Genomic DNA, 13898 nt, shown 5'->3' on the forward strand with positions numbered 1-13898 from the left:
ATCTCTTCTGTTGTATGTACCCTTTCAAAATATTTTTCCATCACTTGTTTCACGATGCTGCACACGAATGAAACCATAACAGATTGCTTTGGCAAATTATCTTTGCTTGCAAAAGAGAAGATTGTTAGTTCAATCAAAGGACTGACCATTCATGCTAGAGTCACTTATGCAAGAATCAGAGGTGCTCAGCTCCCAGCACCACTTGGACCTATGTTTCCGAACACAAAATCTGGACAGAAAATATTGAGTCTAATTTTCAGGCTGCTGAGGCCGAATCGTCTCTATTATACATGATTTTTCTCTGAACCTTGATTCCTCCCTTGGTATCCATTTTGCCTAATATCTTTTGAAGTTTGAGTTTTGCTGAAATCAACTGTAAAAGCAGATATTTAATTCTCATTTCTGTGTTCTAATAACCACCTACCATTTGCATATTTGTTAAAAGTTGCCATGAGAGCCTAGGACATATGCTTTCCTCTTTCTCTGCTTATCAGCTTGGCTGGTTTTAGAACTGTATTTTCTCTGAGGGTTGTTGAATGGTGACTCATTCTGTGAGGCGAGTAACACAGTGAGAGGGCAGCGAGCGTGCAGTGCCCTTTTCCCCTGGGGACTCATGATGCCAAGTCAGATCATGCTTAAACTACCAGGTCTGCAATGCAGCACCAGTTGTTCTGTTCATCTGCTCCTGGTATGAATTTCCAGGCTCCCCAGACAGTCAAAGCAGTGTTTTACGTAACATGCTAAGGTGCAGTGAAGTGTGAGAGAGCAAGAGGGCTTGATATACTGAAGCAGAAAGTCAGTTCATCTCAAGTAGCTCGGGGAGAAAAGAGGGAGGTGTGATGACTGTTTGGTACTCCCCAGCCTACTAACCTCCCAACAGCAATAAAATCAAACCTGAAGCCAACCCTCAAGGGGGTATTTGGTATACAGAGACAGATACTTTTCTCAGGTATATACAAGCAATATAATCAATTTATATATACATCATACTTTTCAAAAAACACATTATTGATTGATGATGAATATATTCCCCAGATATTAGGGAAACTTATTTGTTCCAAATTAGTATTAAAGTTTTTCTCATCTTTTTTTTTTTTTTTGTCTTTTCTCTTTTGTGAGGAGAGAATGCTTAGAAATTGAACAAGGGACAGATAAAGGCTGTGCATGCATAATCCTAACCAAAACACGGGCTTAGAGGGTTGAAAAATGAATCAAGGAAAACTTGTTTCCATGACTGATTACTGTCAGCTACTCACTACAAATAAAAAAGATTTTACGAACTGCTTAGAGATCTTCTCTTAGTGGAGATTTTAAAAACCTCAAATAATTGGAATATATTAAAAGAAAAATATGATGACCCACCATGACAGCAAATTAGGAGAAAATGTGATACGGTCTGAAAAATACAGGATTAGGAGAAAGGCTCAAGTAAAAACTACAATGGCATTAAATTATATTTACATCTAGAAACAAGCGAGACAATAATTTTTACAGGTAGTTCTGAATTATTCTTAGCTCAAATCTGTTGCATTGATTAAGATTCAAATTCAACACAATTTTTCAAAGTGTCAGTAGACCAAACAAAATGATAAAATAGGTTTTTTTAAAGTGTTTGTGATGTGGTTCTGACATTTAACACAAAACAAGACAATAAAGAAAAGAGAATGATTTCCGCAAGTGCATGGGAGGAATTTTCTGGAGGACCATACATGGGAGTAAATGCGTATGCAAATTAATCTTAATTTTAAAATATCATATTATATTGTGTTACATCGAGCCTTGCTTTTCACAACTCGAAGTGTTTGTAGGCTATTAAAATTCCAAGGAATAAAATCATGTTTTATTTGTTGCATCATTGGGTTTAGTTAAAAGGAGTATAGAGAAACCAAGTTTTCCTTAAATTTTGTTTCATAATTACCGGCTTAAGACAATCACATTCTACTCTAAGACTTCGGCTGAAGAGCAAAGAAAGATATAAGGTAATTTTTTATAGGAAGAACTACCCTCTAACTGCACATTTAAATAAACAACTGTATCTGGTACCTATCTTTTCCTCTAATTTGTAAAATATTATAAGCTCTAGTTAGCAATACCTGCTATAAACAAGCTCATACCTTACCAAGGTTCTTTATGACAATGTCCACGCAAGCTAGCCCCCAGTTAGGTTCAGATCCTTCTGTTTACCAACGAGACAAGTCACAGATGATTGAAGCCAATCTCCAAACCTGCCTTCAAATAGTATAGAGACCACATAGGACAAAGCAAACGTGACAAATACAAACCTCATGCCTTTTCTATCAATCCTTGTCTTTCTCACTCTTTCTAGCCCCCGATGCCTAACCTTTCGAAGGAAAACATTGAAAAGATCCCCATTCTCTGTCCTTATCCATCGGCGCCGCCGGGCCAGACACTCTGCAGTGAGGCTGTGTGCTTTTCTGCAGATCCGCCCTGAATGCTAAATAACTGCTCAGCACACTCCTCTCTGTGGAGCTCAGGGAAATGGCAGCCAGAGCAATGAGTGGTTGGCATGACAACAAGGAAAGGAAAATCTGCAACCTCTTGTATTGTTAGGCCAGCTTGTTTATTTGCCTTAGGGGTCGTGCAGATGGCTTCAGTCGTTTCACAGGAGAAATGGTCCTGTACTATTTCGCTCTGCCTACATTAATATATATTACATACCATATGCCACAGTTTAAATGGGATGGTGACTCCTACCAGTAACTCTCAAATCTGGGGATGGAGGAGGGGAGAATGGGGAGGTCAGAAAAGGATGAATTTTCCAAGATCGAAAAGGGAAAGAGAGAAGTTTAAAGGTATATTCATATTTTTCCTTGTAAGTGATGACAACATTTTTCTCCACTGTGCATTTTCAAGCTTAAATTTATAATTTCAGCAACAATAAACTTAGATATCCGACTATGTTCATGACTTGGCTGCTTGAGTCGTGCAGATATGAAAGGGTAGGCCAGGCTTTAGAAGGTGCATCTCCATTGGAAAAACTCTAGAAAAACTGACCATGGATAACCCAGAAGAGCTTTTACAGATCTCACTGCTTTGACAGGGAGTAGACCTGGAAAGAATCCAGGGAAATGTTGGGGAAACACAGCAGCCCTGGGAAATCAAGGGGCAGTTACTGAAGGAATGCCCTTAAATCTTTAAATTTACTCAAAGAGATACCTGATGCTGGCTTTTGATGATCACGAAGGCACTTTATACTGTGACTGTGTTTTTACTAGTATTCAAAGCATTGTACCTTAAAACAGTCAAAATCACGAAAGCATGATTTTAAATACTTCAAAGTTTTGCTATCTGTAAACTTCTCAGAATTGCCTCTTTTCTTTCTCCATTCACGCTGAAAACTGGGAATAAAGGTCTCGTTTTCTGCCATGCTTCAAGGTACATGGATGTGACCGTTCTGCAATGGAAGAAGAATTGCCTTCTTTGGCTATGATTGGTAACAGCCGCAGCTGGACGTGTGGCTCTGAATCGGGCTGCGTGGGGCAGTCGTAAGAGCGCTTGCCTATAAAGCAGGAGACCTGCATGTTGGCTGTAGCCATGTGATCTTGGATGGGTTGCTAAACCCAAAAAGAGGAGTGTGAAAGGTCAGCTTACAAGCTAACATCCAGTTATCTTGATATTATCATGATATAAATTCTCATATGAGTTTGGGCCCCACCCACGAATAAGAAGCTTAAAGATGAGGCTCCTAATTTTCACTCAGAGTTCAAACTCTATAGCGACCAAAATGCATTCTGCTTGCTTTCTTCAATGAAGATAAGGTGGAAAAGAGAGGAAGGGTTTATTACAAGACTTTACTCTTATTATTCATGTAGGGAAAACAATTTAAAAATGACTGCTTTAGTCACATGTTTTATTCACTTATCAATAATAATAACTTTACTAAATGGCCTGATTCTCAATGTTTTCTCATTTGTTTTGCTAGGCTTCTGTGGCATGGCTTCTAAAAAGGACACGTCAATAAACAAATGTAAGAAAAATTCCTAAAGTAATAGGTGAGCATTTACTACTATCTACCTTTCTATGGATTAGCTTTAAATTAGAAGCTAATTTGAAAAGAGACAAAAATCTAGAAGGGTAAGCTGTAAACAAATATAATGTAAAGTATAATTTCCTTCCAGCTCTTCCTGTGCAACTCCTACCCTCCTGCTGCCTCCCCCACCACCTCAGGGCATAAGATCAACGATAAGCTGACTATGGCCTTGTACCTTTACAAATTAAAAGTTATTATGGCCCAGAAATGAAGGTGCACATTGAAAAGGGTAGATGAGAGACAATGAGGTAGACCTTTGGGTGAAGTAAGCCCACTCTGATAAAGGAAGGAAGAAGGAGGGGGAACTGATGATTACAATTCATTTGTTATGTGATCTTGTTTATAGAGCTAAATAAAAATAAACAATGTTGAGGAAAAGTTTTATTTCTAAGAATGAAGAGAAGGCTACACAGCAAAGAAGGAAAGTAGAAGAAAGCTCTTCGGCTTTAACCAGGAATGGTCTGGACACGCTAGCATATAGCTGAGGATGTCACTGGGAAATGTTTCATGTTCACAATGTCCTGAGAAATATCCATTATAGGGGAAATTGCAATATACCAATACATTATATGGAATGATAAAAGAGTGGGCTAATATATAGCCTGGTCCTCTTTCAAATAATCACCTCAGATTATTGATATAATGCCAGCTCGTATCAATGGTCTCCATCATCAAAGGACAGCCTTTTTAAAGAACATATCTAAGATTTGAGAACATTTCTTTTTACCGGGGATAATTGTGTTTGTGATTTGTGAAACAGTTATATATAAACCATCAATAATATAATTTATTCTTTTATTAAGCTAAAGTTTGGAGAGAAATTTAATTGCAGATTAACATCACTGGGAAATCCTCTGTGGGTATGAGAAGATAATATTTTACACTTTTTCCTCTCCTACTGCTTTCCACATGTGGATAATTGATGGATTCAATACTTGGCCTGTTCTTTCTGGAGGGACATTGATTTAAAATCACATCATAATTTGGACTGAAACATCACTCTGGTAACCTAGAGCAGGCTGTTTACACAACCTTTGTCACTTTGAATATACATACAAAACTTACATAATTAGTCTCCCAAAGGTAATGCAATATTCATTTGATATATATTAAGCTGAATTCAAAACTGTCTCTGGATGGTCCTGAACCCACAATTTAAAGAAACATCTGTTAGTCTCTTTTTCATTTACATTATTTTCTCAAAGAAGCTGGCAAGGACACACTGACCTGGCAAATACATTTTTCTGATGCTCTTAAATAATTAAGACCATTGAAAAAAATGAAATAGTGAATGATGTTGGTTCTCTACTGCTTGACCAAGCATGCTACAGTGGTTTTTTACTTGAGTATGTAATAAGCCTCCATAATAGTCAGTGAGAGTCAACTAGGGAGAGTTCAAGAGACAAAATAAGACTTTCCAATAGTTTTCACCATTAATTTGAAAAGGACTTTCTTCTTTTTGCATCATTCATTCAACCACTCACTCAACACACATTTATTGAGTCCTCGAGGTATAATGTCAAGTGCTGCAGGGGACGATGATGAGAAAAATCTTGGTCTCACGTTATCTCCTTCCTTCCCACAACCATTTTGTTCTAACATGTCCTCAACTCTTCGTGCCTCAGTCCCTTCAAAAGTTTCCCAGTTAGTGCTCCTGACACCCAAGTCCCACCCTCTTCAAGTTGAATTACACTCAGCTGTAGAAAAATATTCCTAGACCCAGAGTGCCCTGTTGTCCATAGAGATACAACTACCACCACTGATAATCATAATAACAATAATGGTAATTAATAGACTATTTCTTGAGTCATTCATTTTATATACTCTACTATCTCTTTCAACCCTCCTTGTAACCATGAAAAGTAAAAATAATATTTTTATTTCATTCTTAACCACAATTTCTTACTAATGTGACATTTGTGCCTATAGGGCATTGCACAGCTTTTCAAATCTTTGAATTAGATTGGACACTGCCACCCTCTCTTTCCATTCCACAGACATCTCTGCAGGGTATTTGTTTTTTTATCACAGCAACTGCCAAAATGCAGCTTCACAAAGACAGGGCATCTTGAAAAGGAACGTGGTGTGATCTAGTAGTGATACGGAACTCTCTTGAACTAATAGTTCATGTAGTATTTGAAAGCCATTGAGTATCACAGTGTTTCTTCTGAGTATTTAGAACACTGCCATACTCTTGTGCCTTTGCTGTGACACCTCAAGATGCTTCTGTGCACAGTTTGGGAATTTTGTTTGGAAACAATCCCTCTTTAGCTTTGTCCTCCTATACTGCTTATTTGATACTTAACACACCGTGCTCTGTATCTGAATTAATTGTATGCGCATGTCTAATGTCTGCTACTAGATCATCTGCTCTGTGAAGTTCAGAGTCCATTCCTTGCACATACCCTGGCACAGCTTGTACATAGAAAATGCCCAATAGTAGTTTGTTGAATGAGTGGATTAAAAAAAAAAATCATACTATATTTGAAATGCCTATCGTACTTGCCCATTAAAATTTAAATATGTTTTTTGAACTGAGTGTACACTGCACGTGTTGCTAACTAACTGACTGTAGAAAACCAATCTTTGAACAAGTACGGGATGATTTTGAAGGCGGTATAGCCTTTCTAACTAGTAGTTTACTTACTGTCTTTGGAGTAGCATGTCAGCAAGTTGCTGTGTTCAAATGCATGAAATTCTGAATTACAGAAAGAAGGGAAATAATGGTGTAGAATATTATAGGGCAGGCTAGTGTTTCTCTAAGCCATTAATGACAATATCATCAATAGTAAAGAGGACTATTGGTAGAAATTACACTTTGAAAGGAAGTACTTAAGATTAAATTATATTATGCTGTCCTTTAAGCATCTGTATATTAGTTCTTAAAAAGCTACCTGAGGAAGTATTAAGTGGTTCCTGCGTATGTATGTGTGTGTTTGTTTTCTTTGCTTTTTCTCTTTTATTTTTTAAAGTCTGGGAGATAGACTCTACATTCCTTTCTGCCCTAAAAAGTAAGTATGCTTCTTATCAATTTATCGATTTAAGTCCAGTATCATGCAAGAGTATCAATAAGAAACTATTCGTGAAGTTTTCTTTCAGTAAGTTACAGTGCTGACAGTTACTAGCAAAACATGCACACATCAAGCCATTTGTCTACCAAAATTAAAGTGGTAAAAACTAAACAGGGAGATGAGATTGAGCATACAACTAATTTGGGGGAAATGTCAGGCTAGTCCCCATGATTTTTCTCTCCTTTTGGTGTCTATTTCCCCTGACCGACTGGAATTTCAGTCCTAGCACTAGTGAAAGAAGATCAGTGCTGTAAATTAATTCACTTTCAGCCTAAACAGACTTCAAAGCACAAAGCAAGCCCTGGTGACAGAAGAGCCGTTAGTTACCTGCTGTTTCTCTGTCAGCTGAGGTCAGCTCTCCATTGATCCCATTCTCTTTGGTATTTGAGTAGGTGTCCTGTGACCCATGTTCTCCAAAGGCGCCCTCTTCATCCTCCCTGTACGGGAATCCATTGGCGCTTCTGACAAGTCCTTCCCCTGCCCCACCTTGATCCTTGATCTCAGGTGGATGTGGGTGGGCGGATGCCTCTGTTAGTTGAGCTGAGGTCCAGTGAGGCGCCTTTGCTTCATCTTTCCGATCATCTGCCATTCTTCAACGTCCTGTGGCTTCTCCTGTGATTGGAAGAGGAAAAACGGCAGCCATGACTTTGGAGAAAGCTTATCTGATATTACTAGTACTAAGATAGGGAAAATTTATAGCAAACTCACTAATTAGCTATGGTCAAAAAACATATTCGACAACCCACTTTTAATAACAAGAGGTAGCTATTGTTAACACCTTGGTTTTTACAGATCTTTTCTGGAATATCTATTCTTTTAATATAGGATCACCATCAGTTTACATATACTCTTTTTTTTTTTCTTAAAACTAGTGCTTGGCATTTAAGGACATACCTGAGCTAACTTTCACTGACATGTGACATTGTACAGTAAAGGACTTCTTTAGTATAGGGAAAATCTGTAGGGTGACAAAACTGGATAGAAAAGAGTGGGGAAAAGAATGGCTGAGGGGAAATGCTGGATTATGGAAAATTATCCCAAATACTCTTTTAAACCACAACTCTGTGAAACCTAGAAAAGACAATGGCCAATATATTAGCCCTTTCAGTTTCAAAGATGATCAATTCAAACCAGGTAGATATGTTTTGCTGGGTACTGTGTATTAAGAGAAAGATAGTTTTGACAATTTTTCAGCAAACTTTTCTAAGCCCTATGTATAGATTACAAGGGAATGAAATTTTCTCAGTATAAATCTTACATAGAGAATAAAAATTATAATATCTGGCCTATGTCATAACTTACAGTTTTATTTCACAATTAAGTCAATTAAGTTAAATCACTAACATATACTAGGTGGCTGTAAATTATAGTAAAGTTTGAATAAGTCGTGGAGTAGGTGCTCTGTACATGTTAAGCAAATGGCAGATACCGCACGGCCTTCACTTATATGCCGATGCCACTAAATTTAGAGATGTAGTTGATGAGAGGTGATAAATCACTCAGTTTTGAAAAGCTGTTGCCAGCAATGTAGCTTTGTTGATGGTCTATTGTCCCTATACTCATGATAACATAGACAATGAGAGTCTCTGATGGAAACTAAGAACACTTTCCTTTCTTTCAAAAATTCAAACAAAACCCTCCAAACAAGGAAACAAAAACTGCATTAAAACAAATCTACTTTTGGCTACCAAGCTCTGTTTAGAGACATCAAAAATAAATTAAGCTGTAAAGAAAGTAAGTTTCCTATCAGATTCCTAATAAGGATCTGTCTGTTTTTTACTGAATTTCATTCTATTCTCAGGTCCCTATTCTAATTTTCTGTTCATACCAGGAAGAACTAGATGAATCAACTCTTTTAAACTAATTTGATGATAACACACCCCTAACCGCAGCAATTGTTTCCCATAAGGATTTATTTGTCTCTATATAATGTTTATTGTATCTATGAGCATACTTAAATAGGAGATAAGAAGTTTACCTTTTAAAACATTGATTGAAGGGCTTGTGAATAAACCAAAGAGCATCCGCACAGCACTGATGATGTACAAAGAACTGCATGCACGGAAGAGTTTCCGCATATATAAAATGAGGACAAGGATGCTTAGTTTATCGGTTTGTTGCAAAGTTTAAACAGAATAAAATAAAGGGCTCAGCACAAGTCCCTGGCAAGCTCAATAAATAGTAGTTACTACCTTTGTTATTATTATTATAATTATACTAACAGTCATCATACCACCAGTCATTACATATAAAATATTTTCAGTAGTTTTTCTGGAATTGCTGGCATAGGAAGAAGAGCCTGAAAACTTGGTAAGTCCAATAATAGTTACTTGCAAATCTGCTCCCAGATATCACAGAGAACTGAATGAACATCCCAAGACAGACACGGCAAGTGTCTGGGACATGAGAGCCTGATGGGAGGAGTGTGTCCTCAGAACTAGCCACTCCATGTGTACACCTGAAAACTTAGCTACATCTTTTATAAAGACAGTTCTGCAGTGTTCTAGACTCCACTCTGCCATTGTCTTCTAGTCAACTATCAAAGGACCTAAATTGGGAGTCTGAAGGTTATGTTTCTTCTGAGAAACATAATCTTGTTTCGGCATCTTCATATATCTAATGGGCTGAATAAATTATTTACATTCAAAGCGTGACTCTGATCACAATATATTATTGCTAGCGAGACTGTTGGCTCAGCACCCTTATCTTTACATGCCTTGATTTCTTTACTTTTCCTTTACCAGAACAGCTTAAATAAAATTTACATATTCTTATACGGTCCAAAATATTTTTTGTGCAGAGTGAATACCTGTAAATAGAAAAAGTTTTCCACAAAAAAGTACATGCCTGGCTAATACTGTTTTTTAAAAAATTTATATTTTTAGAACAGCTTTATATTTATAGAAAAATTGAGCAGACAGTACAGAGATTTCCTATGTATCCCCTGTACGCAATTTTCTGTTATTAATATCTTACATTAGTATGATACATTTGTTATAATTAATGAAACAATACTGATGCATTATTATTAACTAAAGTCCATAGTTTATTTAGATTATCTTAGTTTTTTCCTAATGTCCTCTTTCGCTTCTAGAACGCCCATCCAGGATTTTACATTACATTTAGTTTTCCTGTCTCTTCAGGTTCTTTTTGGCTGTGAGAGGTTCTCAGACTTTCCTTGTTTTTGATGACCTTGAGAAATACTGGTCAGGTAAATTATAGATGCCCTCTACTGAAATCTGTCTGATATTTTTTCATGAATAGTCTTTGATTATGTGTTTTGGGGAGGAAGATCACCAGCAGTAAAGTGCTCAAATAAGCTTGAGAGATGCTGAGTTACAAGGGCACGTATAACACAAGCTTTCTGAGAGCTTTTGCTATTCTACTGCACATGGGAATCTCAGGGAAGGCAAGTGGTGTGCAAAGCATCTCAAGCAATTGGCTATAGAACCTTCATCTGATGCCATGTTTATTAACATCTCCAAAAGGATTTGGAAAATACTTAGGTTTGCACTTTAGCCCATGTTTAACTCTGGGCATTCTAGCCATAGATATTCAAAGGAAATAAAATAATATGAGCACCCATAACTCCCAGCTAAAATTGGCAATTCTTCCCCTAGGGCTATCTGGAAAAGATTTTTCAATGACTAAAAATCTTCATTTTGAACCTAAAGATCCAACATGGAAATGAGCAGTGTGTTACTTGGTAATCATCCATTTGGCACAGTGGTTGACAGTCCGCCTGCCGATGCAGGGGACACGGGTTCATGCCCCAGTCCGGGAAGATCCCACATGCCGCGGAGCGGCTGGGCCCGTGACCCATGGCGGCTGAGCCTGCGCATCCGGAGCCTGTGCTCCGCAACGGGAGAGGCCACAACAGTGAGAGGCCCGCGTACCGCAACAACAACAACAAAAAAAAAGTTATGATAATTTGTTTTCAAGAGACCAGGCATTCAAAAAGTGAATTCCTTAGTGTTTAATACTTTAGAGTTTTTAATTCTTTCTTTTTAAGTAATCAATAAAAACTAATGTTGGAAGAAGAAAGGGCAGGCTGGCTACACTGATTTCACTTACTATCAGAGGCACAAATAAAGTGAATTTATTATCTAAAATGCATCATCTGGCTTCCTGATAAGACTACTCAGATAATACTCCTTAAAATGTATACAGATCAGTCAGATATCACTTTCTAATTTGTTGGGCTTTTGAAATGTACATAGTCTAACTCTCTATTAAGTGACAATCATTTTAGGAGATTTCAAGCTAGAACTGGCATTGCTGACAAGACTGACAGAAAATATGATTTGGAAAGATTTCCTTAGGTTTTACTGAAAAGCAGCTGGAAACAGAGGAGACACTATTTAGCTTCTCTCACTTAAAATCACAACATGGTATTACTAAAATACCACCCATTCATGGTAAATTTCACTTAAACTCCCAATCAATGTTTTGGGGTCACAGATTATCTCTACTCCTCAAAATGGTGTTAAAACATAGTTAAAAGTGATCACAGCTTCCTTTAGTTTCTTCTTCCTGATGTATAATATTACTTTTACCTGAATCTGTCTGAAAATTGGGCTTGTGGAATTAAAGAAGATAAGAAAACTGAGATAAAGGCAAATTCTCTCCAACTCTATTAAAGAAAACTTGTGAGGTACCAGGAATTGTAACATCCCATTCCTACTGTGTAATGGAAAAGACTCCTCTCCATATTGCAAAAGATCACAAATCCTCTTTGCTCCTAACTGGTGAACAGCTGGGCATCCGCCATACAATCTTCTGGATGGATAAAGCAAGCTGAGAAGCTACCTACACTCTTCTCCTTCCCCTCTTCCCAAAAGCCTAGGTTGATAATGTGAGCAAGGAAATTCCTGAGTTTTAAAAAAAAGGTACTAAGTCCAAGACATTGACCTACAATTCATAATAAGTTGCAACGGAATCTTAGCTGTTAGGGCTAAACACAAATGCCAATATGAATGAGGATACAGATGCCTGTAATATGGATTTTAAAAAAGAAATCCAAGAAGTTCAAATTTCTATTTATTTGATTTGAGAATGAGATATTTCACTTGACTCTATCATATCATGGCTATTATGCTACATAAAACAGGGCCCCAGGCTTCTTCCCAATTAAGATATACAGTTGGAAAGAAAAGCTAAGAGAAGGTCTTGTGCCACCACAAATGTTAGTTATAGACTTGAGTGGTGAGCTTCAATCTTTGCCACCATTTGTTATTAAACAATTTCCTTCTGATATTTGAAAGTTCTCTAAGGACAGACATTTCTTCTTTCACCAAAATCCCAGCTTTTAAAATTCCAGTTCTTCCAGTTTTTCCCTTAATAAGCCTTAGACCTGGCTCTCTCAATCTAGTGCTCCTTGGTAAGAGCATGCAGGTTTTTTTTCACACCAGCTGTTGAACCTACTAATCACGGCTACACTCTGATTCATATCACTGATGGATAATTATGAAAAAATGTAAGAGTCTTTAGTGTTTGGCAACCTGTCATTATCCTTTGATTACAATGACATGAGCCAGACATTATGATGTGGCATTGATCAGATTTCTAACTTGCTAAAGATTCAACCTGTATCCTCTTATATCATGATAATAAAACTGCTATAACCTGAATGAAAACAGTCTTTCTACAGAGTAATTTCTACGTTGAAATGGTATAAAAACGAATTTCTTGTCTATTTAATATATGTAAAATTCATCAGTTTTGCTTTTAGGTAGATTTAATGCATATATGTTTAACGTTGCGGAGTAAAAAATAAGTACCTTCCTGCATGTTGATTAGAAGGTTTTTATTTCTATGGATCAGTAGCCTAACAATTAGCCAAGGCCCTTAGATAATTCTAATTAAGAAATACTGAGAGAGAGACAAAAAGCAAATAAAAGACTGGAAGGAACAACAACAAAGAGCAAAAGAAAGAACAGAAAGAAAAAGGGAAATATCCAGCTCAACATAAAACAAGGCTGTGATGGCAAAACTCAATTCATGGTTTGGGATAGACATATTCTAATTTTCAATTACTTAATAGAAAGTGTTTATCTTATATGATAATTAATGCAGGTTCTCGGAGACCCATTTTGTAGCTTATGGGTAGGTCTGTCAGTCAGTCCTGCTATTACTTAGATTTCTAGAATATTGACTACAACATCCATAATTAGATTTCTACTATATTGAGAATCACTTGTATTTAAATGCATCTGCTTTAAAAATTGTCCAGGCCTAAGACTATAATGTTCTATGTTTCAAAACTCTGAGACTTTACTTGAGTACCTGTCCAGATACTTAAATAAATTCATATTTTTGTGTGTGTAAGAAAAAATTTGGATTTGCCCACAAGCAACCTAAAAGTCTGCCTCCAAATCTGTAAAATCACTCTTGAAAACAGTCTTTTGTGATATGATTGTTCCTTGCTTAAGGATACACCCAATAAGTTAATTTATATTAGAATTTAGAAATAAGATGAGATAATGTATTTTGCTTATTTCTGATATTTCTTAGTCAGGTAATATATCTGTTCCCACATTTCCCCTTAATCACCAGGAACTCCTTTAATGCTTAACTGCAGTATTTACCTCATTCTAAGTCTTTGGTACTGTGTCTGTTTATAGAAATAAATTATATATAAATATAATTTATATATAAGTTAATTGTAAAACGTATCAAATCTTTCCTCAAGTCAGGCAGGATATATATCATAAATAAATAATAACTGTATCTGTTGCCTTCTGACATTTTATTATAGGGTACCATTCTTTTGAGCA

General features: G+C 36.8%; 1 protein-coding gene across 8 annotated transcripts in view; it reads right to left on the reverse strand.

Moving 5' to 3' along the window:
* The window catches only part of MAP2 (microtubule associated protein 2), a 278280-nt gene that overhangs the window by 69552 nt on the left and 194830 nt on the right, over window positions 1-13898 (reverse strand). For all 8 annotated transcript variants that reach the window (XM_032637128.1, XM_032637129.1, XM_032637130.1 and 5 more), the window contains one exon: window positions 7450-7734. In XM_032637128.1, the coding sequence (XP_032493019.1) occupies window positions 7450-7711 (262 nt within the window). In that variant the 5' untranslated portion in view covers window positions 7712-7734. The remainder of the gene's footprint in view (window positions 1-7449; window positions 7735-13898) is intronic.

This window comes from Phocoena sinus, chromosome 7 (assembly GCF_008692025.1).
Source record: "Phocoena sinus isolate mPhoSin1 chromosome 7, mPhoSin1.pri, whole genome shotgun sequence".
Lineage (NCBI taxonomy): Eukaryota > Metazoa > Chordata > Mammalia > Artiodactyla > Phocoenidae > Phocoena > Phocoena sinus.